The sequence below is a fragment of the Puntigrus tetrazona genome, chromosome 24 (assembly GCF_018831695.1).
Source record: "Puntigrus tetrazona isolate hp1 chromosome 24, ASM1883169v1, whole genome shotgun sequence".
NCBI lineage: Eukaryota > Metazoa > Chordata > Actinopteri > Cypriniformes > Cyprinidae > Puntigrus > Puntigrus tetrazona.
Genome location: NC_056722.1, coordinates 3,475,596 through 3,501,218, shown reverse-complemented (window position 1 = coordinate 3,501,218; position 25,623 = coordinate 3,475,596). Strand labels below are relative to the sequence as shown.

The 25,623-nt window shown below is 38.0% G+C and overlaps 2 protein-coding genes across 4 annotated transcripts; one reads left to right on the top strand and one right to left on the bottom strand.

The window, feature by feature from the left end:
* The first annotated feature begins 3,752 nt into the window (after positions 1 to 3,752).
* On the top strand, positions 3,753 to 8,765 carry metrn (meteorin, glial cell differentiation regulator). The gene is made up of 4 exons (XM_043225855.1): positions 3,753 to 4,226; positions 4,857 to 5,284; positions 7,603 to 7,662; positions 8,068 to 8,765. The coding sequence occupies exons 1-4, from the start codon at positions 4,126 to 4,128 to the stop codon at positions 8,379 to 8,381; spliced, it is 903 nt and encodes a 300-aa protein (XP_043081790.1). The 5' UTR covers positions 3,753 to 4,125; the 3' UTR covers positions 8,382 to 8,765.
* A 7,793-nt stretch (positions 8,766 to 16,558) lies between these two features.
* On the bottom strand, positions 16,559 to 25,529 carry ccdc78 (coiled-coil domain containing 78). 3 transcript variants are annotated; one of them, XM_043225581.1, is made up of 15 exons: positions 25,331 to 25,529; positions 24,874 to 25,127; positions 24,107 to 24,238; positions 23,954 to 24,040; positions 23,216 to 23,548; positions 22,691 to 22,735; positions 22,291 to 22,373; positions 20,880 to 20,958; positions 20,243 to 20,368; positions 19,954 to 20,141; positions 18,769 to 18,943; positions 18,662 to 18,690; positions 18,513 to 18,582; positions 17,859 to 17,959; positions 16,559 to 17,777 (listed from the first exon to the last, which is right to left on the bottom strand). In XM_043225581.1, the coding sequence occupies exons 2-15, from the start codon at positions 24,943 to 24,945 to the stop codon at positions 17,651 to 17,653; spliced, it is 1,647 nt and encodes a 548-aa protein (XP_043081516.1). In that variant the 5' UTR covers positions 24,946 to 25,127; positions 25,331 to 25,529; the 3' UTR covers positions 16,559 to 17,650. The 3 variants fall into 3 exon arrangements, with proteins under 3 accessions (XP_043081516.1, XP_043081517.1, XP_043081518.1); XM_043225582.1 differs by lacking the exon at positions 24,874 to 25,127 and having other exon boundaries at positions 25,331 to 25,525; XM_043225583.1 differs by lacking the exon at positions 23,216 to 23,548 and having other exon boundaries at positions 25,331 to 25,524.
* Between the last annotated feature and the right edge of the window lie 94 nt (positions 25,530 to 25,623).

Sequence of the window (25,623 nt, the reverse complement as noted above, 5' to 3'; positions counted from 1 at the left end):
TAAACATTAAGTGTTTAAGAAACATGAAAAATCGTATGCTTGATGCATGTTCTTGCATATTATTTAAATTCCTGTTTTTATATATACATTTTTATTGATATATATATATATATATATATATATATAGAGAGAGAGAGAGAGAGAGAGAGAGAGAGAGAGAGAGACATAGATACACACACACATATATATATATAATAATATATATATATAAATGTAATATAAATTATATTAATACATTCATACCAGGATTCTTATAAGAAAATTATTTAAAATAGAAACCAAAACATTGTAAATGTCTTTACTACATGCATGTATGTATATATATATATATATATATATATATATATATATATATATATATATATATATAATAAATACTTACACGCACATATATTCCTTACACCAAAACCTTTATTTTGGATGCAATTAATCATGAATGAATCATTGCTATAAATCAAAAAGAGAAAGAAAGAAAAAGCTATTTCCTTTCTTTTCAATTCTATTAATTATGCTGAATTTGCAAACTACAAACATTATAAAACTGAATGCTATCTAAAATCCGCGATGTACTGCAGCCGCTTGTGAAATCATTTCTTCCTGATTGACAGTGACGTGCTAAAGCCAGCTTAAATATTCCTACAACATTTAAGAGGAAAGAGAGTAAAGACACCCGAGCTGTAGAGCGTCTGTGAAAGTACACTATTACGTGTGTGTCAGTGCGAGAGTGTGTGTGTGTTTAGTGTCGGAGGATTTGCTTTCGTGAGTCTCCCGAGCTCTCGTCCGCACTCTCGCTCATTTTCCCGAAACAACATTTCCCGAGTTCCCGAACAAACTTAACTAAATGTCTGCGTCACTTCTTGTTATAACTCCCACGGTCAGGGATTCGGAGCGCTAACGTCGAGTATTGATGCAAACGCTAGCAATGGGATTTGGCCAAATGATAAAATGGTCGGGAGGGGTCACACCGAAGGAGAGGAAACTACCCGGCAACCGCCCAGAATACCCTAGCAACCGTAAAAAAAAAAAAAAAAACTCATTTCAGAATATCTAAATGGCATAATGGCATAAAGATATTTTTAATAGTTTTCTTATTTCATCGTGGCGCAGCATTAATGCATAAACCACCAATCAAACGTTTGGGGTCGTATGTATTTATTTAAAAGGTCCCGTCAAGTAAAGACATCGATAAAGGCTTCTGTTTCAAACAACCAGTGTTACTTAGAACCATCTAATCATCAAAATATCCTGAAAAATGAAACATTTCACTGCCTTTACTGTATTTTTACACAGCACATAGTGTTACAGGCTATCAGCAATGAAAAACATTTTAGTTTACAGTTTTAGTTCAATCCTTTGCAACTTTACACACAATAGAAGCGAAGCTATAACCACAATCTTTCGACAGTGTGACCCTTCTTCTAATCTCACTGTCCCTCCGTGTCCTTTAATCTTGCCATTGGAACGGCGTAAGAAATGCCTTCATTGAGGAAACACACACAATGCTGTATTTGCCGGCAAACCCCTATGAGAGAGCTGTGAAAAATGACACTGTTGTTCTCATTGCTCTTTCTCATGTGAGTGTGTGTGTGTGTGTGTTGGTGTGTGTCGAGAGGAAAGACAGCAAACACAGCTGGATCGAGATCTGAGGAGACCATCACTATCCCACCCCCAAACACACACACACACACACACACACACACACACACACTTAATCGGACTCGAGGGACATGCTTGAATGAGGGGGGAAACACTGACCAATCAGTTCACGGATGAAGCAAAGAGAGCTGAAATCAAGTTAAAGCAAAGCCGATTTGTTGATTGTCTTCATTAAAATGAATCGTTATAGAAATGCATAACACTGCCCTGCATCATATTTGCTGAATGAAGGCCAATACTCGCTTTCGCTGATTCAAAAAATAACTTGAGCATTTCACTTTTTCACAAAATATGATTTATAGCATTTTTCCTTTCCGGAACCATTTGTAAGGTATACATTTTTTTTTTATTATTATTCTTTAATCTGCAGAAAAACAGGCGTCATTTCTCTCTTACGGAAGCCTTTTTCTACCAATAATACGAAAAAAGTAACTTTTTCTTGCAATTCTGTGTATATTTCACAATTCAGCATTTGTTTCTTGAAATTCTGAGAAAAAAGCAAGAATTGCAAAATATAAAAGAACTACTATAAACAACAATAATTACTTTTTTTCTTGCAATTCAATTTTTTTTCAATTTTTTTCCCTTCCTGTTTTCCTGTTTATTCATTTATTCAACGGGTCCATTAAAACCGATATAACCTGAAAGATCTTAATTCTTATTTTGTAAAATTCTTTTATTCATATTTTTGATCTCGGCATCATCAAATTAGGGAACATTTGGCATTTTCTGCAAATCAACTGATCTTTTTATTATAAGACGTGGGTCATAAGCTGTACTCTGCTGCAGTGCGCATACAATCCCAACTCAGATTACCATATTTCTTCATTCACAAACGTTTTGTGGTTTTGGTGCGCAAATACTGGATGCAAGTCCATTCGAGCTTCAAAAAGTCAATTCTCTTGCTATGAAACACTGCAACACTAAACGCGCATGCATGTTCACGTTTGCTTTCATGTTGTCTATTCTTTGAAGTGGCCACCAGAGAACAAAAGCCTCACTTTATACGCGGCGCGTCAGCGGGGAACACAGATACACACACTATACACACACCTCAGCAGGGCTACTGGACATCAGGCTTTGAATATGTCAAAGGTCCTGTCATAACCACATCAAAGACGCACGCACACATGCACACTATCCGTAAAGATAGATCGCAGTGGTGATACAAAAGAATATATGATTTGGTTATAATGCAGTGAGATGAAAGAGTCCCTCAGCATGGGCTGAACGCAGGGCAGGACGTCCTGCGGAGAGCTGCATTTACCCCCGAGCACCACACCCATCCCCCTGGTCTGTGTTTAATAGCCTAGCATTGGGCTGGATTTATCATGCATTTATATGAGTTCATCTCAACTTGATTTTAACTTCAGCTTTGACCATTTCTCGCCGCCTACTATTAAATGCTCACTTGCTTTGCTCTTATTTTCAGACAGACATTCCACCACAAAGATAAATGAACGATTGGCCGTCTTAATTGGATTACAGCATATAGGCTAATTAAGTTTGATTGGATTAAAATGTTACTTTTGACTGCGTGGTAATTTTACAATTTTTTAACCATGATAGTTCATCTAAAGTTTAAGTTTTTAAACGCTACTTTCTCGCATTATTCTCTCTGAAAAAACTGGAGAGGCAAAAATGTACGAATTCGAACGTTCTTTCGAACCGATTCCATTCGATTCAAGTTCTCATGAGCCGACTCTGTGAAATGATTCTTTTAGAACCGATTGGCATTCGTTTATAAAATTCCTTTTTTTTATGTATTAACTCATTTATTTAGCAGTTAAACCACACTGTGAATTCGGAACGGTGTCGTTGGCAGAAACCATTAACTTTTTAGATTAAGTATATTAATCGTATTTGCAAAACACTACAGTTGGTTTGCGTTGTTTAGCATTTTGAAACTCAAATTCAATTAAATCTAAATAACCTTTATATAACGCAGACATAAACACAGGGACGAAAAAGTTACAATTAAATGCCAGAATCCAGTGAATCATTTAAACGGTTCACCGAACGAGCCGCGCGAACCATTTGATTCGCTAAAATGATTCGGACGCGATTGCCAGCAGCGTGTTATGTTTCAAAATCCTACACATACATCCAGGCTGATTAAACATTCTTCTGTCGTTTTCTTTTGCACAGTGTGAATAGAGGAGATGCCATTCATTGGACTTTAACTGCGGAGAAGCCACGCCTCCTGTCGTGGGCGGGGTTTAAAGTTTAGCGCAGTCCTGAAACTCTTGCGCCGGAGTTCAGTCAGTCAGGAGCTCACCGCTCGCGCGCCACGGACTGATCTACAGGAAGAGAGGCAAGTGTAGTTTAGACAGATCAGTCTTTTAGATCAGACCACAGCATGGAATCGGTAGGTCTTCGTTCGGTTTAAGTGTTAGATTTGGAAAAGCAGCTAAGAGAAGGACTTTACGCACGCGTCTCTGGATAACCGCGCCGTCTCTTTGCGCGGTGATGGAGCTGTCGGACTTTCGGAGTTTTGCGCTTTGGATTTCATTCCTGACGGGTTTCACGATGGCCAGTTACTCAGAAGACCAGTGCAGCTGGAGGGGAAGGTGAATATTACAACCATGCAGAGTTGCAGGCTTTATATCTGTTGATTGATTTTTTTTTTAAACGCGTTATGTTTGCGTTTCGTCCCGGAGCGCATTGGTTTTTCCGTCTCTTCGCATGATTCCTGTGCAATTAAAAGCGTGCAAAGTGTATGCAAGTTAAAATGTTTTGTACGAATGAGTATGAAGTGCAGCGATATCTCCTATTTGTGCGCGCTTTGCATATGCATCGTGAATATTTGTAGTCGTGGTGCAGTTTACGCGCGCGCCGAAGCCCAACCTGTTGCGCGAAAAAAGCTTAATTAAGCACTTTGTTTGTGTAGTATAGGAAAAAATATAACTGTAATGGAATAAAAGATGGGTGCAATACTAATAGATGTTTAAGGATGTTTCCACTAGTCCAGAAAGTTTAAATGGCTGCAGTTAAAGTAACCAGGAACCATTAGGGGGCGTTAAACTTTCCCTGCAACTTTATGCACGGGTCAGTGTCTGGAGACTCATGTTTTGAGAAAGCAGACCATAGCAAATGACCGTTTTTCTGCTTGCACCTCATTTAATGTGCATCAACCGACTCACAGAGGTCTGGCCTGCTCAGATTTCCCTGGTTAACTCTGCCGGTTTCCATCTGTGCAGCGGTCTCTCTCAGGCGGCGAAGAACGTGGAGCAGGTTTGGTTGAGGTGTGCGGAGGGCTCCGTGGAGTGGCTGTACCCCGCCGGAGCTCTGCGTCTCACTCTTTCGCCCCGACTGCCGTGGAGCGCCATGGGCCCCGGCGAGTCCAGCAGGAGCCCGGTGTCGGCCTGCATCAAGCCGGATCCGCACTGGGGCGGGGCCCAGCTCTACCTGGAGCGGGACGGGGTCCTGGAGCTTCTGGTAGGAGACGAGACCTCCGGCCCGGCCCGTGTGCGCTGCTTCAGTGCCATGCCTGGGGAACGACCGGCGCTCTTCCTGCAAGCGACGCCTCACCAGGACATCAGCAGACGCATCGCTGCGTTCCGCTACGAGCTGAGAGGGGATTGGATGGCGCAGCCGTCAGTCAACACGGATCCAATCGGCAGCGAAGGTGAATATCCTGGGGGACATATTTAAAAGTTTATGTTTTAAAATTTAATATCGGCACAAAAATGATAGGTTCATAACATTTTCATTACCTGAAATAAACATTATCTGAAATAAAATAAAATATTTAAAAATAGATTTTTTTTAAATTTCAGCTAGCAACATTTCTCACTTTAGCTTGGTGTACAAAAATAACTAAAACAACAACTGAAATAAAAAATCATCAAAGCTAGAGATACTGCAAAATTACTAGCATAAAACATTAATAATTTTTTTTAAAGTATCTCAGTAATCAATAGAATTGATTCAAGAATGTGCACAAAGACATTCATTTGCTGTGATTTTACAAAAATTAAAATGAGATTCACTTAAAATATTAAATCTCGTTTAAAGTTAAACTAAATGTATACATTTACTTTTATTATTAAATATAGAAAATGTTTTCCAAATGTAACATTGGTCCCAAAATAATCCAAATTGCCCAAAAATGACTACTACGGCTCTTCTGGACTTAGAATAAACCTGTAAACGAGACCTGAACGTTTCTCTAGAAATATGAGAGTTAATGATCGTGAGTTAATTGCTTTAAAAAAAGTGCAGCGCAAATGCTCCAAAACTATGCAAAAACGTTGGGAACTACTATGTGTGATCGAGTATCAGTACGAATACATCTAAATATATATATATAATATATCTAAAAATACAGAAAACAACTCTTCTGTACTTTAAGAACAATCTAAATTGAGAATCAACTGCAAAAGTTGATGGTTTAGCGAAAAAAAGAGCAATGCAGCTGGGACTAAAATGTATGTATGATTAAAACAATCCCAAATTTCCAAAAACTCTAGCATTTTAGGCTTGTTGCTTGAGACCGAACCTGCAGAGGATGTCTCTGAACCTGCGATGGTTGTGCAGAGAAGTTCAGTGCAACGTTATGCAAAGTAGGAGTTGAAGTTCCCAAACGTAGTTGAGTTGGAGTCGAGTGACCTCTGGGTGGACGGGGTGGGTGGGTGGGGGTTGAGCATTGAACAGAGCGTTCATTCAAACTTTAACGAGACTTGAACTCCACAGTAATGCGTTTCTTCGGAGTACAACCACCGACCGAAGGCTTCTCGAGGAGCACAAACAGTCTGCGGTCGCGGCACTGCACTTCTTTAAATGCGCCAGGTTTCAGTGATAGTTTCAGGCCGGCTCCAGTTGTGAGGAGCGGGGGAGGGAGCGGAGCGGAAAAGCCGAGGGGGGAGGGAGAGGAAGACAAAAGCTTCGTACGGGACGGGGGTTCGTCTCCATAGCGAGCCGTTTCGGAGACCTGCATGAGAGCGCAGTCGCCGTGGTAACGGGGGGGGGGTTGGCTGGGGGACGGCGCAACTGAAAAGCGGATCTTTTGTTGGGAGTTTTGGGAGCAGAGAGGAGACGGGAAGGACGTTTAAAAGTTTTAAAGGGCCGACAACTTTCTCTCGCACACCCACACAGACACCTGTTGCTGTTCGAGAGCGCACGCGTGTCGCCCGCAAACCGTCCCGTAAACCTCCAGAAAGAGCCACTTTGCGTAACGCCCAACCAATATGGCCGACATGTAGAGCGCAGAATGGCCGATATGAAGCACGTTTTTTAACGATGCGACTATATGATATTTACTCACGGTTCACTAAAGATGTGAAAACAACTTTTTTTTTTTACTGAAATAAAATGAAATTTTATTAATTTTATTTCGGCTGGTTGCCAAGGCGACATTTCTCATTTTTAATCTAACTTAACAAAAATGCATCAAACTTGTATATGTAAAAAAAAAAATTAAACTAAAATGAAAAATAGTAATAAAAGGTAACGGTATCTCAATAATCACTAGTTTTGTACCAAGAATGTTACAAAAATTAAAACAAAAAAATTAACTTGACATTATAAATCCTGTTTAGAATTGTATTATAATTGCATTAAAATTCATACATAAAATCTATATTATGTAGGATATATTAATCAGCACAGCCCAGTCTCATTTTCATTGACTTCAAATGGATGAAGATTAAAAAGTCGTTTTAACGCGGCATAATGTCGAATGATGTTCAAAGCTTGGAGAATGTGGGTGGGTTTTCCAGATGAACGTTAGAGAGGAAGAGCGAAGTGTCAGGATCTTGATTGAGGGACACACACCTCTCTCTCGCCAGCTTTGATCGGGTGACGTGGCTCACACCCATCAGGAGGCCATTTATCTCCATCACACCTCCACAGAAGAGCCGTAAAGCAACAGCTGCACGTTATGGGTCATCTCTCGGCGTTCCTGTTCGTCGGTGTCTCATGTTCTTCTCCCTCTCTCTTTCACAGGAGCCTGTAGGCCGTGCAATAACACCGAGATCCTGATGGCTGTGTGCACTAGTGACTTTGGTGAGTGTCTTTTTTTTAATCTTTTTTTTTTTTATTGCAAACAATTAACAGGACTTTTCCGCTAAAGGTGTGTAAATGTCTCTAGGATAGCAAGAACCTCAAACCTACAAGCTTCGGCTAATAATGTCAGCCCCATTTTCTAGCGGTTTAGTTAAAGCTCCGGGCTGGCAACACAAGGTCACAGGGTCAAACCCAGCCCTAGTTTAGTCTCATTAGGATACCAGTATGTTTTTATTAGTGCTTAGTTTTAGTTCAGTTGTACCAAGTCACTCTTTGCAGTGTCAATCTACTGGAGAAAAGTACATTTCTAACCCAACAAAGAAACCGTAAACCAACCCAAAGCAGCAAAAGCTCGAGTCTGGCGCCCGTTGTCCATCGTTCTAACGGAGCTTTCTGTGTTTTTAGTGGTTCGAGGAAACATCCGTTCAGTGGATAAGGACTCAAGTCTGAAAGCGGCGGTGATCAAAGTGAGCGCCACGCGGGTTTACCGGCAGAAGTTTGCGCTGTTCCCTGAATCGGGGCGTCTGACGCGGTCGGGCGAGATCCGGACACCTCTTCAGTGTGGCGTCCGGCCCGGCGCCGGCAGCTTTCTGTTCACCGGCCGCGTGCACTTCGGGGAGGCGTGGCTCGGCTGCGCTCCGCGCTACAAAGACTTCCTGAAGGTGTACGAGCAGGCCAAACAGTCCCTGATGATCCCCTGCACTCTGGTCAACGACTGACGGGAAAACACGGGCCAAACTCGAGATTCTGTCACAGAACATGATCTGAGAGACTGGGAGAACAGAGGAGGAAATCTCAGCAAAGATCGCCGGATCAAGATGGATATCCGTGTCCACGTCCGTCTGATTCCGCCCATGTTTGAGCTCCTAAACCGGGCCTCTTTTTTTTTTTTTTTTTTTTTTTTTTTTGTAACTCAGGAAATCTCGTCTTGGGACGCTTTGATGCGAACATCGCGTCACTGAAATATCCAAAGTCCTCGTGACGTCGGAGACAAACTCACGATGTTGAGCTGGTGAATAAGCTGTACGCAATGCATGTAGCGCAGTCGTCTTTCGCAGTATTTGACGCCACAGAAAAACATTGATTTGTCCGCCTTTTTGTATTGAGAGTATATATTTTCTTTTTTTTCTTTTATATATATTATGTTTTTTTATATATATATATATATATATATATATATATATATATATATATGTTTTTATATATATATATATATATATATATATATATATATATATATATACATATATATATATATATATATATATACACATTATATATATATATATATATATATATATATATATATATATATATATATATATATATAAAAAATCAAGTCTATTTTCTAAATTTGCACTGGTGAACGGAAGGGAAAGATGGCGATACCTGGATGCTGCAAGCACTGAGAACCAAAACGGATCTATATGTAGCATAGCAAAAGATGTTTTATATAAATATATATTTCTATAATATGAAATCAGCTACGGTTTATATGCTAACAGGCCGAGGATAGCATGCAGCTAACATCAAGTAATGAAAACGGTAGCAATAGTGTATTAATTATTTGGTGTCTGCAGATAGCATGTGCCGATTACCTCGTGGTTAACTAGTTAACACGGTTACCGCTAGTTTGCTTTGACGTCGCTAAGCTGGTACCGTCGCGTTCAGAGCACTTTTACTCTGATTTTTATTTTCAACGTTGCATTCACACCGACAGCGATCGGCATCCGAAAATCGGTTGCGGTTCGTTTACCGTCCAGGGCTTTTGCATTCGGACAAAGTCGAGCGGCTCAGTTCTTCACGCAGACGCGCAGCGACCAATGGGAGCGCAGAGCGTAAAGTCACGTGACGCTGCATATTTAACTGCTTTAATCCGACGGTTGAACTGTTGTCGGTGTGAACGCGAACGAACAGGGTATCCTCGCAAATCTGGATTTTATCGGTCGTTTAAATGTTATGTACTTACGATGTAATCTATAGAGATTTTATGGTCTGAAATATCGTCTCTTGCTCTCAGACGCTCTGTAAAGTTTGTCAAGTCGCTCATATTGTGTACCAAAACATTGACTGCTGGTCTCAGGCAAACACTGTCCTTCATCTAATTCTGCTTAGATGCTATTGCTTTTGTCTTTTTTTTTTTTTTTTTTCGTGCTTCCTGTCCATTTTTGTCAGCGATGTATGTGCACTAAACTAATGAACGGATCAACCAAACGTAGAGAGCGAGCCGAAGCTGCCATATTCTATGCTGCCAGTGTTTGTGTTTAATGTCTTTACGAACCAATGTGACTGCTGGGTGTAAAATATATGTATATGTGTGGATATCTGTGTATATAAGATGTTTTTAGAGTTTTAAAACTGGATGATGAAATATTCTGTTAACATTGTAGAGTTTGTATGAAAGATTGGTAAAAAAAAATGCAACAATTGTTTATAAAGAAAAAATAATCATCACATTTGTGTCTGTCTGGTTTCTGAATGACTAGTAAAAAAATCTAAAAAGTCAAAAATTAAAGAGGATACTTTTATTTAGCCTGCAGTGTTAATATTATCCATATAGAGTTTAATCTCACTATGGCTGCATTTATTTGAGCAAAAAAGTGAAATATTATTACAATTTAAAATAACCATTTCCTATGTTAATATATGTTAAAACTAAATTTATTGCTGTGATCAAGGATGAATTTCTAGCATCATTAATGCGGTCTTCAGTGTCACGTGATCCTTCAGAAATCGTACTAATATGATTAATTTGCTGCTTAAGAAACATTTCTGATTATTATCAAAGTGACCGTTGTGTACAAAGTTAGAAAGTTAACTTTTTTAACATTATAAATGTCCTTACTGTCACTTTCGGTCAATTTAATGCATATATGATCAATTTCCGTGAAAACAAACTCTTACCAGTTTCAAACTTCCGTTAGCATATAGGCAAAGTTTGGTTCACTTTATTATTAGCATATGTATAATCTTATACTCTAGTTGTAAGGTGAATAACAGGAAAATGAGGAAGGGTGTTGGTGAGCTGCCGAGGGTGTGTGTGTGTGTGTGTGTGTGTGTGTGTGTGTGATCAGGTGTACAGTGTGTGTCCAAGAGCTCCAGAGATAGAACAGGAAATGAGCACGACCCGACCCACAGACAGGAGCTCTCTGACCTGGATTGTGTCCATTTATATCCACCACACACACACACACACACACACACACACACACTCACACACAAACTGCATTCCAATCACAAAACTCACAATTCAGCTCAATCTATTTCTGTCACCACAATAGCTACGCGACACATTTCTAAATATAAAAGAGCACTTATAATATAAAAAGTGAAAGACTGCAGATTGTAGTTCGACATTGCACTGAAATAAAATGGACATGCAAGGATGCATTAAATTGTTCGAAAGTGACAGAAAAGACATTTACATTAAAAAAGTGCATATGCATGATGGTTTGCACCAAAATATTTGGCAGCTTAGCCGTTTTCATCACTGATAATAATCAGAAATGTTTCTTGAGCAGAACATCAGCATATTGAGCTCATTTCTGAAGGATCATGTGACACTAGGAGCAATAATTCAGCGTTGCTGCACAGAAATAAATTACAGTTTAACATATATTCCAACAGGAAACAGATATTTTGATTTGTAATAATATATGACAAAATTAAGTTTTTTTCTGTATTTTTAATCAAATAAATGCATCCTTGGTGAGCAGAAGAGAGATCTTTCAAAAGCATCCAAAAAAGACTCCGAGCACTATATAGTCTTATTAGTTGCATAAATTGCTCTATTTGTCTAAAATGCGGTCATTTTGTTGCAGACAATCCCGATTCAGCTTGACTCTCTTCAGAGGCTCCAGATCCCCGCGGTGTGTGTTAACATGCTGACATAACACTTCAACCCCCGAAGAACACAACTTCTCCAGGAACACACACTTTTGTTCCTTAAGGGTCTGCAGATGGCCGTAATCCCATTAAAATGCGGAGGGAAGCCCAAGCGTGTGTGTGTGTGTGTGTGTGTGTAGCTGAGCTCCTCAGGTCGGGGTGGGCAGTGTCTTTCTTATTTCCCGCCAAAATGACCCTAATTATCACCTCAAACGAAAACAATATGAGTCACACAGAAAAGCAAGGTCATCCAAAAAGCGAAGCCTCTCCTAATATTAAAAACAACGCATGCTGTCACATGTCTTCCAAACTACACGACACACACACATCAGTCAACGTCAAAACACATTAGCGTTTCATGTCTCTTGAGCTCCGGGCGTCTTGAGAAACCTCTCTGAGAAAAAACCATTGGACTCGGGTTACTCTCGCCACAGTATTTCAATAAATAATAAGCAACATCAAACTAAATCAGCCGTGACAGAACATGAACTCCGACTACTGCTAAATGGCACGACGCTAAACTCAACTATGGATTTAAATGCATTAATTTGGTCTAAAACGACTTGCAGATGTGTCATACAATGAGCAATTTGTCTTAATTAAAGCTGTATGAGATTACGTTTCGGTTACAAAAATATATTAGAATTAAACATTAGCGATTTAATGGAAAAAATATATATATAAAAAGTTATTTCTTAGCACGGAAATAAGGATAGCGCGTTACATATGCGCAAGATATCTAAATTTAATGAAGAAATATTGATATTACTAAAATGAACTGTAATATAATTGATATCAGTATCTTATTTTGTAAAACAGAAATGAGTCTTTTGTGTTTTTGTTGAATAATTTACTGTGATATAATACACTATTTGTGATTCAATTAACTAGTGACAAACAAGTAAATAATTAAAGTCGGACAGGTAAACTTTTTATTGATGTAGTGCTGTCAAATGCTTGTGATTATTTGCATCGGAAATAAAAGTTTTTAATGATGTATATACAAATACACACACATATAATATACATTAAACAAAATCTATATATATTTACTTGCAAATTTATATTCATATACATGACATTGTAAAAATATATAATACATTATATATATATATATATATATATATATATATATGTGTGTATTTATATATTTATAATAAATAAAGTACACACAGGACTATTTTGGATGTGATTAATATTAATTAATCGTTTGACAGCACTACATATAATATAATAAACATTGATATTAGGGTGTAATTTGGTAGCGCAAAGATAGGATTAGTGTGTAATAAAAAAAAATTAAATTAAAATAAATAAAATAAAAATAAAATAAATTAATTAAAATTAAATTAAAATAAATAAATAAATAAACTAAATAAAAATAAATTAATTTAAATTAAAATAAACAAAATAAAAAAATAAAAATAAAATAAATAAAATAAAATACAGACTGTGTAGTTCCAACACTGACCAGCCAAAACCTGAAAATAGCTTGACTGCTTTAGAAACCTGTTGTTATTTTTGCTAGTTTATTCAAACCTCATATTATAGTGACTTATAGAATATGTGATCACCCCGATAGAGAGAAGTGACCTGTTCCCTGAGGTACGATCGGCAGTGCTGCTAAACTCCTGTGATAATGGGCAGAATGTGTGAACACATGTGAACGGACTGTGAGAACAGGACCCGAGCCAAAACACGAGGAGATACGGCACGGAGAGAGAAAGACCCCGCTCTTTGTGTGCAGCGGCTACAGGAGGGTGTCTGAATTTTGTCCCAATCATGACACGGATTAAAGCACAGCAAAGAGTGTGGGAAAAACCCTCGGACCCCTCCTCTCCTCCTCAGCGTGTCGTTTCTCTCCATCCCTCGGCTCACTCTCTTGATGTTTTTCCCCTCTCTCACTCCTCCAGACGACACCAAAGAGCTGGAAATCTTGAAATCGGCCAGCAGGTGCTCCTGACAGAGAGAAACGGACGCCGAGAAACATTTTGAACAACCCAAAAACACGGGTTTCTCAGCCCTCGTGAACTATTTCCAGGTCGTCTACGACCACGTGGGCCGAAACGCTCGAGCCAGCGTGAGGATTACAGTCATTTCAATATAAAAAAAAGACTATTTAAATATAAACTGCACGCATCCCAGGAAAGGTAAAAGTTCATTCATGTCGGCTGGCTCTCAGTCCGTCCGTCTGAATTCACACACTCATTAATTTGATCGTCGAGTTCTGCTCAAATTCCTCTCTCACGCGTCCCACATTCTTTCGCCTTTGTCACTTTTTTTTCTTTCCTCCGTCTCACCCCCCCCAGCCTGTTCTCATAAATTACTGCCGTTCACACACACACACACACACACACACACACACAGACGCACACACGCACACGCACGCTCTATCACGGCCTGCCAGAGTTTATTAGGCACATATCGCCCGAGCGGTAAACACCGAAGCAGCGCTTCTCATATTCAGAAGACACGCAGGTTTATAAATGTGAAGACGGACCCCGATGCCCAGCTGGAATATTATTTTCCCACTGCTCATAATATCAGACACACATTCCCCACATAGCCAGAGGATTCATGAAGGACTGCTGTAAAGCATGGAGGAAACTACTATATTATTCTGCATCGATGTTCGACAGTTTATGCAAATATAAAACAATAGTAAAAATAATAATATCAATAAATAATGATACGAATAATATAACAATATTAATATGCAAATGTTTGAATACAAAATGTAAAATAATATTCTAAACATTAATAAGTAACAAGTAATATATGCAAATATTTTTATATAAAATGTACAATTTATATTTATAATCTTTCTATCTATATATATATGACACAAATCTGATGACACTATATTATTTATTAAAATACTGAATTTATTGGAAGATACCTCAGTTCATCCTATATTACAAATAATGATAAACAATATTTTAAAAATTATAAAATGTTAATATTAATATAACGTAAAAATATATATTTTTAAATATCTAAAATTATATTTTTTATATTATTTTTATTTTATATTATAATATTTTAAATATATTTATATATTTTAAATATCATTTCTTTTCAGAATGCTAAATATATGTATTTTATATTATATTTTTTTAAAGTATATATTTTTATATAAAAGATGGATGTTCTATTGATAAATTTGAATATATATATCAATCTGATGACACTATATTATTTATTTCATTAGTAATTAATTAGTATGAATATACCTCATACTTCATCTTATATTACATACAATGACAATAAATAATACAATACTAAATTAAGAATTTGTAACATTTTAATATTAATACAAAAACAAATATTGTTTAATATTCTAAAACAAAAAAATAATATAAAACGCTATAAATGACACAAAATACATTCAATGAATATTGTTTCAATAATATAAAATAATTATAATGTTTTATGCAAACCTATATACAATAATAAATATGCATCGTTATTATTTCATTTCGAATCCGTCTACAAGCGTGAGGTAAAGAGCTGAAAGCACTTTGTTCTCTCTCTTTCTTTCTCGCTCTTTGCTGTTATGTTCTCATGATGTCAGCGGGCCGGTGCGGATGCCACCCAGAGTGAGCTGGCACACAGTCGGCCGACCCCCAGCAATTACCCTCACTACCCATAAGCCCCTCCCCGGCCCCGCTCCTTTCCCAGGGGTTCAGGGGCCACTGTACTCACTACACCCCGTTTCCCATACGCATAATCTTGAATATTCTCCCCCGGCTCATAAAGAGGCGCTCGAAGCCTCTCAGTCTGCAGCCCATTTCCCAAACACTCTCCCTTTATCTGGCCGAGCCCACAGCCTCTTTCTGTCTCGCTCGCTCTCTTTCTGTCTTTTCCACGCTCTCTTTTTGCGGATAATCCGTGCTATTTTTTTTCTTTTTCCAGTAATATGCTTTCAAGTTTGCTCCTGCAGTATTTCACACTTTAAATTCCTGATCCTCATTCACGTTTAACTTCTCGTTGAAAATAGTTTTTTAACATTTGAAATGTTCTATGTAAAACTTAAAAAAAAAAGTTTTATAGTAGAAGAAAATTAGACAGAAATTTAAATAGAAATGTAAATATTTTCAAAATATACATTTATATTTTTATAATAATAATACAAAAATTATATATATATTTTATTATATATTCAAAATATAAATATATATTTTGAAAATATTTACGTTTATACATTTCTATATTATTCTATATTTTTATTTCATATATATTTAATACATAACATATTTTTCTTAAATATATGCATGTGTGTTTGTGTATTTGCATATACATAATAAATATACACAGTACACTATATTATGTAAACAGATTTTTATTTTGGATGCAATTATTCATGATTAATATTTTGACAACAATATATACACACACATATATATATATATATACACATATATATATACATACATACATACATTTTTTTTTATAATAAACCTAAAACATAAGTTTTATTTTGGATGCAATTATGCATGTTTAATCTTCTGACAACAGTAATATATATATATATATATATATATATATATATATATATATATATATATATACACACACACACACACACACACACATTACTGTAAAACCTTTTATATAAATATATATATAATTTGTTTTAAATAATAAACCTAAAACATAAGTTTAGATTCTAACAACAAACTAAAATAGCCTGAAAAAAAAAAAAGAGCGTGGTAAACGATGATACGACTAGCCCATGAAACCTCTGCGGTTGATTTATTGCGTGCACAAATAACATGTCTGTCACTCCGTGTCGTATGTTTCTCAGGGATCAGCGTGTGTGTGAACTACATGCTCTGTAATGAAATTATCTTAACCCTTCAGACAATTAATTGTCAGCAGCCTTTCATTCTCGCAGCCGTAAAATTGACATAAGCTTTACAAACATTCCACGCATAGTTTCTCAGGAAGGAAGAGCAAATTCAATCACACACACACACACACACACACACACAGTCATATTGCCGTGTCGTTTCATTTTGATGATTCCACTTTAATTTAACAAGTAACAAATTGCCAAGAATTACGGTGAAGTATTTAATCCGAATCAGTAGTTTAATGCAAAATATTAAAAAAATCTTGAAATTAGCCATGGGAGTTTAGCATGAACCACGAGTAAAAATGCAAATAACTGCCTTAACGAGTGTTTTCACGAACAACCAAACTCTGATAATGATCAAAAATCATCTATTTAGTAACCCTGCTTTCGACCGCATGTCCCCGAACGTAAACAGACATGATAAGAGTGTTTACATGCAAAACAAAATCTAGATGTTTAGAGATTTTAAATGACATTTCATGTCTTCTGCACGGAAACACACCTCGGTAATGGCTAATGCTGCTTATTATATCCCACTATTAGCTTCACATTATAAGCTGACATTATTAACCAAATCATGTTTCTCTGTAGACAGCATTAGCACTGTTTGAGTGGTTTATCTCTTAACCGCCGTTGCTGATGGATTTACAGAGTGGGCGGGGCTTATGCACCGCACTATAACTCGTAAATGCTGATGACTGATATACAGAATGGGGAAGGCTTTTCAAGTCCTACACTGTATTTAAAAAACTGCTGTTTGGATTGATTTGTGGAGTGGGCGGGGTTTATGTGCTGCTGCAAATTATATTTCATAAGTGCTGCTCTTGAGTTGCATGTGAAGGGGGCGGGGCTTGTCAAGTCCTGCATTGTATTTGATCAATTGCTGTTTCTGTATGACTCGTAAAGCGGGCGGGGCTTATGCACCGCATTTCGTAACTAAGGTTTGTAGGCGTGGCATATGAAGCACTGCACAATATTTAAAAACCCCTCCCCCTTTGATTTATTTGCGGGGTGGGTGGGGCTTATGCACGGCTGCTCTACATTTCATAACTACTGTTTTCTGAGTGACTTGTGAAGTGGGCGGGGCTTGTGATTTTACCAACTGCTGTTTCTGGGTGACTCGTTAAGTGGGCGGGGCTTATACACTGCATTTCATAACTGAGATTTGTAGGCGTGGCTTATGACGACCTGCACAATATTAAAAACTGCTGCCTTTTGATTCATTCGTGGGATAGGCGGTAGGCACTATATTTCATAACTGCCGCTTTTGAGTGATTGGTGAAGTGGGCGGGGCTTTGGGGTTCTTGCACTCTTTGACCTTCCCTCCCGTGATCCCAGCAGCCTGCGCAGCCGTGTTATCTCCAGTTTGTACCTGCACAAAGACGCCACACCTGAAGATCACACGCCACCTAGAAAGTCATTTCCTCGATGTCGCAGGTGGGTGTTCAAATACCTGCCCAGGTGATTGTCCACATACTCCTTCAGCTCAGACACCTGCGCCTCGGCAACCGTCACCCTCGTGATCAGATGGGCGCGCTCCCTCTCTTGAGCTTCCTGTCGGAAGACAACTGCGCTTACCAGGGCGACGACAGCAAAGCCGTTGATGTAGTAAAGCTTGATTTACGCGCTTGCAAGTGCAAGTGCAAACTGATTGATTTATTTTTTTTGCCACTAGGTCCCGCTTTTGGAGCAGCAAAAATAGCCGTTTCCCTGGTAACGCTGTACACAAATAAGCAATGCACTCTGCTTTAGATGAAACTAAATTTGGATAAATTAATTGTCGAATTGGAGAATAAATGCATAATATAATATATTTTCGACGTTACGTGTAGTTGGGGACTCCCAAAATCAAAATATGAACCTTTAATAGTTACAATTAATTAATTCGACTGGTTCCTTGTGGCAGGTGTTTGGACTACCATCATGTTACTTGGCAGAACATCATTATAAACCAACCAGATTTGATCTTTCTTGAACACAATCATTTCCATTTACGAATCAATCAGGGTTCTTGAACCGATCAGAGTTTTTTTGGCTTGAACCGAACATTTCCATCAGAATTCATGGGTAGTTAAGGGGTTAAGAATATGAAGTTGCTACTGGTTACCTGTGCGGAGCTGGTTAATTCTCTGATCTGCTTTTGAACATCATTCCAGGCGTCTTGAGTTAGTCCAACCCTGCAGAAGTTTTCAAGAACAAAACGTGAAATTAGACAGCAAAAAAGTATGTTTAAATATAACTCTGAATGATACTCACCTCTGAGAAGACTCTGTTAAAACGGCCATCTGAAATACCAAGCACACGATCAAGTCACAGAACTAATCCATTAAATAACACACACACACACACACACACACACACACCTGTTCTCGAGCCAGTTTCAGTTGGCTCTCCAGGCGGTCTTTGTCCTCTCTCAGTCTGTGTAGCTCTCTCTCGGTCTCTCCTCTCAGCTCGGTCCCCGCGGGACTGAAGTGGGCCTCAGGGGGTCCGGCCTCTAAAGCGTGTTCAGGGAGTGCCAGGATCTGCTCACGTTGCAGTCTGGGATACAGAGACACTACTTATCAGACCAAATCAGATCAAGTGTGTGTGTGTGGGAGCAGGTTTCGCTTTAAAAGGAGGCTGAAATGTCTTAAAATGTCCACACAGAAAAAAAGTTTTATAAAGGCATGAAAATGATTTGAATTCACATCCAAACTCTGTACTTCAGATTTAGCCTGGAATAATCATTTTGCTGATCAGCTAGCATGTTAAATGTTTTTAAAATAACTGTTCATTAGTCAAATTTTAAGGCAATTGGATAGTTAAAGCAAGGGTTATTAACAAACACTAAATTTAAATAATATTTTTTTTTTTTTGCATTATTGGAATAAACAAATATGACCTAAAATATAATGCATATATAATAGTGCTGTCAAACATTTAATTGCATTCAAAATAAGTTTTTGTTTTGTTTACACATATATATATATATATATATACACATATACATATATATATATATATATATATATATATATATATATATATATATATATATATATATATATGTGTGTGTGTACTGTGTATATGTATATAAACATGCACAAGCACATATATATTTAACAAATATTTACATGTATACACATTTCTATTCTTATATATTATATAGAAACATATTTAATATATAAACATAATGAGTTGCCAAAATATATGCATACGTTTATATTATTATTATGTGCATATATATGCACAGTATACACATTAATTATAGAAACAAATCTTTTATTTTGGATGTGATTAATGCTTGACAGCTTATATATATATATATATATATATATATATATATATATAAAATATAAATAAATTCAAAATATTATTAACAACTATTATAGCATCTCAAAAAAACAGTAGCCAAAGCACCTGCTAAATCAATCATAAAAATGTTCCTGCACGTCATAACCAACACCACAGAAACATGAACATCAGAATTGAGACTTGAAGTGAATATTTTATGTGTGACTCCTTGTGATAAATGTAAATAGTAACAGGCTCAAATGCTGTCCAAGCACCTGTAAGCGATCAGCAGTTGTTGATATGTGTTGCTCAGACCCTGTATGCGTTTGTGGGACGTTCTGACGGCTTTGGTGAGCTGTTCCTCTCTGGAGCGATGGGATGCTTTCACTTCCTCCAGCATGGACTCAACAGACCCCTTCAACTTCCGTCCCAAGTCCCCGTCCCCGGCTGCACTTACACACTCCTACGAGACATTACAAGACTCTTGTTGAAAACACATCAGCTCAAGAAGCCACTGTAAAAAAAGGTCTGACTATATGCGAGCCTGCTGGCTTGTACACGTACCGTAACGTCCTGGATGTAGCGTGTAAGTCGTGCCCTGTACTCCCTGTTGAGTTCCTTCAGGTGATTTTGTAGTTTCGAGGCTTCAGCCTCGGCCTCCTTCAACCGATGTTGAGAAATAATCAGCGCCTGCATGCAGAGAGGGAGCCAATCAGCAGCCAGAAAAACACACACAGCATCTTCTGTGTGGATGATAGGGGTGCATGCATGCGATCCGAGAACGAACTGTTCTCCCATCATAGAGCGAAAGTTATCTCGCTAATTCACACACAAGGTTGTGTTAAAATACCCGTTTTGGCAACTAGCCAAAAGCTGGTAGGTTACGCCCATGTTTTAAGTGAACATATGCCGCCGACTAACTGTGTGTCAGTATTAGGTGCATTTAGTCTTAAAGAGACAGCAGCCTAGATATACCTATTTCTGCCCGCTCTGCTAATCAGAAACAATGCCGCAGCTTTAACAAAGATTTAACTTAGCATTGTTTCACACTTAATAATACTTTATATGGCCTAGAATTATATGTTCATCTATGCTTGTTATTTTGTGAAACAGTTTTAATAGGACTTTAGTAGGTGAGCTAGTAGTTTCTGAAAACTTTTTTTGCCGATGTAAAAAATTGTTAATTTTTGCTAATACTGACTGCAGACTGCTGGGACAGCTCGTGTCGGGTGGTCTGAATGGCTCTCTTATTCTCCTGCTGTTCTCTGCCCATGGCCGCACTGCGAGGGAAAGATAACACACACATACACACACAGATCAGCTGACCTCCAGCGCCCACGTCTCGTGACTAAACGGCTCCACCACATCGCTCCTAATGTAGCAGGTGCACAACTCTGAGCCACTGACTGACGCTAATAACATACGTCTCCCGTGATCGTATGGGAACAGATTTTGAGGGGAGGGTCTATGATTTTGTGAGCGTTGTTTTTCGGTATTGCTAATGTGCTGTTATTGTATTTGCCTATATTTTGAATTAGCCTTTATGTTTTAAACGTGACCCTGGAGCACAGAAGCAGTAATTGTAGCAATAGCCAAAAAATACGCCGCATGGGTCAAAATTGCAGTCATTTTTTCGTTTATGCTAAAAGATCATTAGGATATTAAAGGAATAGTTCACCATAGTTCATCATTTACTCACTCTCAAGTAGTAAAAAATTGAACTATTCATAAAGATCCAGTTTCATGAAGATATTTTGCAAACTTCCTACTGTAACTATATGAAAACCTAATGTTTGATTAGTAACATGCATTGCTAAGAACTTCATTTGGACAACTTTAAAGGCGATTTAATCAATATTTAGATTTTTTTGCAGCCTCAGATTCCAGAAACCATACATCAATGGAAAGCGTATATATTCAGATTATTTTTCGAGTCTCAATTTTCATAAAATGGTATTGTTTTTGTGGTCCAGGGTCAGGTCTTGTTACAGTTCATTCTATATTTTAATTATACTTGCATTAATTATGTTATGTGCTTATTTTTTTGGTTAGCGTTTCTCTTAAATATGTCATATTTAGCTTTATTATTCTAAGCTTTTTTACGGCAGGTTTAGCTTTCAGCAATTTTATTACATATTTCCCAATGAATAAGTTCTCATTTTCCATGCAATTTTTGTATATTTAATATTTAACAATTAACTAATTAATTAAATTACAAAAAAACCCCTTATACTTAGTCTTAGTTAATATTGCATCACTTTTTTATACGTTTATAAAACTTAAAGTTGCTGTTCGTAAATACGCAACAGATGCACTCGGTTCTCACTGTGATTTTAACTGAGCACTTGTTTGGTACTGAAAGTCACATTACTGTTGCTGGACGTGAACATACTGAGGACGTTCCCTGAAATCTTTCGCATCCTTTACAAGTGTGCTTGCCAATCGGGCAACATTTCCAAACCCTAAGGCAGTGTACGACCGACAGGTGAGCAGTTGCTCTTCTGTTATCGTGGTCAGGCACACATGTGGTCTCAGTGATCATTTCAAGTGTATTTTAGTGCCGCCCGCTGGTGTTTGGTAACCCGAGATGTCGACGTCACAGTGTCTCTCACACTTTCTCTTCTAGCTGTCTTTGGTGCCCCTCGTAGCTTTTCCTCAGTTTCTCTAACTCGTCTCTCAGGTTGCTTTGCGCTCCCTGCATTTAAACACAACATTGCATAAGTATAAAAACACTGCAGTATAAAAATGATGGATAAGCACATACACACGTATACATACACATACACATACACACACACACACATATATATATATATATATATATATATATATATATATATATATATATATATATATATATATATATATATATATATATATACACACTATATTATTCCCTGGCCATTTTTTAAAATCTTTATCCACATGAATGCAGTACACTCGCATAAAGTAATAATCAAGAAATCGACTTGAGCTGAAGAACTAGGGAATACATAATGCTGATGTTCTTACGTCTCTTTCCCGTTGGCTCTTCTTGCTCTGCTCAAACTCTTCTGGCTGTTAAACAGAGCATGCATTCACTTCAATAAGTGCCATAATCACACCACCGCCGCTTCCTGGAACACATTACTGAATTACTTTACTTCAAATCGCATATTTTAAATAATTGCACCGAGGCTGAATCATATCGAGAAAGCGAAAAATCTTCAACCCGGACTTCGTAAGAAGCTTTACGTTATAGGAACTCAGCATCATCAAAGAAAGTAATATTCAAATGTTTTTTTTTAAGATGCAGAATTGTGTTTTCAGATTGACTTTATTTCAGGGTCTCATAACTAGCTGCTCATTAGCATGCATATTACTAGAACATTAGCCATTTATTAGTAGTGACTGAGCTTAAAATAAACAACGGCCGCACTAACTATATAGTAAACAGCCAAAGAAAAAATGGGAAAAAATAACTTAATAGTGAAAAATGTTCCCTAGAACTGAATTGCACACACACTGCTGGAGGACGAGTGTGTCTGTGCGTCTCACCCTGACTCTGTTGTGGGACGTCCTGCTGAGCAGCGCTCGAACCCTCTCCACCTCCAGCGCGTGTGTGTGCGTGCGCTCTCTCTCCTGCAGGAGCGTGTCGTGTGTGTGCGCGAGGGCGAGCAGCTCGGCGCAGAGCTCCTCCGAGTGCGTGCGCACTCTTTCGTGAGCGTTGCTCAGCGACAGAAAGTCGCTCTTTAGCGCGCCGTACTCTCCGGCCAGGTCACGCTCACTGGCCTTGACGACTTCTAAGCGTGCCGATGCCGTCGCCGCTTCCTGTCTGAGCCGGGCACACTCTGCCTGAAGAGACGAGGCGGTGCCCTCCTTAGACAGGAACTGGGCGTGAAAACATTCAATAACCGTGTTAACCATTACTCTTTTATCATCAGTATGCAAGAGCGTACCTTTTGTTTTTTGTGTGCAATTATCCATGCAAAGTTGGTTGCTAACAATAACTGCAATAAAGTCACATCATAGTTAGCTATATATATAATGTGTGTATGTATATATATAATGTGTATGTGTGTGTGTGTGTGTGTATATATATATATATATATATATGCACATTTAGAACTAATAGCTGCAATATGCTACAGTTGTAATAATATAAGTCTAAAGGGAACTGCATAAATAAGCATAGTATAAAACATGCTAAATTAAAGGTGGCCATAAATATTTTATTGCATAATTCGAAATTAATTTGACGCTACGCCCCTGTCAGCGTGCATTGCACACACTTACCATGTTTTTCAGTTCAAAGATCTCCGCTTCATATTGCTCTCTCATTTTATTGGCCTCGATCTGCACGTCGACAAGGTCTTTTGAGATCTGAAAGACACGAAATATGAAACGGTGCATCGGACATCGGACAGATCCTGTGTTTTCTGGTCCTACCTTCAGTTTGTCTTCCTCACACTGGACCAGTTTGACTGACAGGTCGCTTTTTGACGCAGCCTGCTGGCCCAGTTTGTTCTGGGCCGCATCGAGCTTACTGAACAGCCCTTCATTTCGTTCCCGGAGCTGTACCTGTGAAAAAGATGACAACTTTCAGTGTTTTCGTTAAAGTGACCTCCAGTATACGTATACAAGTATAATCAAGATTTTATTTCTAGTAACAATTAGTAAGAAAAATTATAAAAATGCATAAAATTTTATGTTTTTTATCAATTAAATTAAACTGCTCACCAAGGCTGCATTTATTTGATTCAAAATAAGCAATTCAACTGTAAAATATTATTTCAAATTAAATTAAACCCGTGTAACTTATTCCCTCCATTACTCCAGTCACATGACCTTTCAGAAATCATTCTAATTATGATTTGCTGCTCAAAAAACCCCACAATTTTTTAGGATTCATCGAGGAATAGAAAGTACAGCATTTACTTGATATAGAAATATTAAGTTTAAGCTTAATTAATAATCATTTCTCAATCAATCTTACCCCAAACTTTTGAATGATAGTCAAATTTTCTCACTTACCCTGATTAAAAACCCTGGGGTTTTACAACCCAATTATTTTTAATGCATAAAAGCCATATGTGTAACGCATTTAATGCATATGCATATACTTTAAAAGCCGACATTAGAATTGTTCGGCCTAACTAATGCATTTTTATTCTATCATAGAACTCATACTTTCAGACGACAAGAAAATATCTTACATTTTCTTCAGTCAGAGAGCGAATCTGCTCCTGAAGTTGGTTAACTGAGCTCTGTTTACTCGTCGAGTCCATGTTCTGCAGCTGTCAGAGGTGTTATGTCTGGTTTCTATAAACACGGGTCGCCATGGGTGTTCATAAAGATCCCACTCTCTGAGAAACGAGCAAACTGCGAGAGGGAGCTCCGCGCGAATCAAAGCAAACGATTCTTTCAGATGACTCGGTTGAATCACCGGAGCCGCTCAATCATTCAAACCCTGTTAATAAGAAGTTGCGTATCGTATGCATTCGACGACATTAAATCACAGAAACCCTGAACACACCGAATAAAAGACAACCACATACAGAGATACGATTTGTGCTGCATCTGCTCTACGAGTGTTTTCTAAACAACAACATCAAGTCTCAGCACAATATAAGACATGTATAGCTTGAGAAGCAAATCAGGAACAGTACTTACATTGCCTATCAGATCTGTTTTGTTGTGGAAACAGGTTTGCTGAATTGTTCTTTCTGTTTGGTAAATATCGAGGGCTCTTGTGAAAGTCCAAAGCCCAGATCACAGCTTGTGAATCAAGAGCATTCGTTTAGTTCGTCGTCAGGCATATTGTTCAAGCGAAACGTGATTAACTTGCATGATGCAACCTGTAGAAACATCTCGATTCGACGTATTTACCGCGTTGATGCGTGAAAACGACTCGCTGAATCAGTCAACCGAACAGATTCATTAAAAGAATCATTCGTTAAACTAAA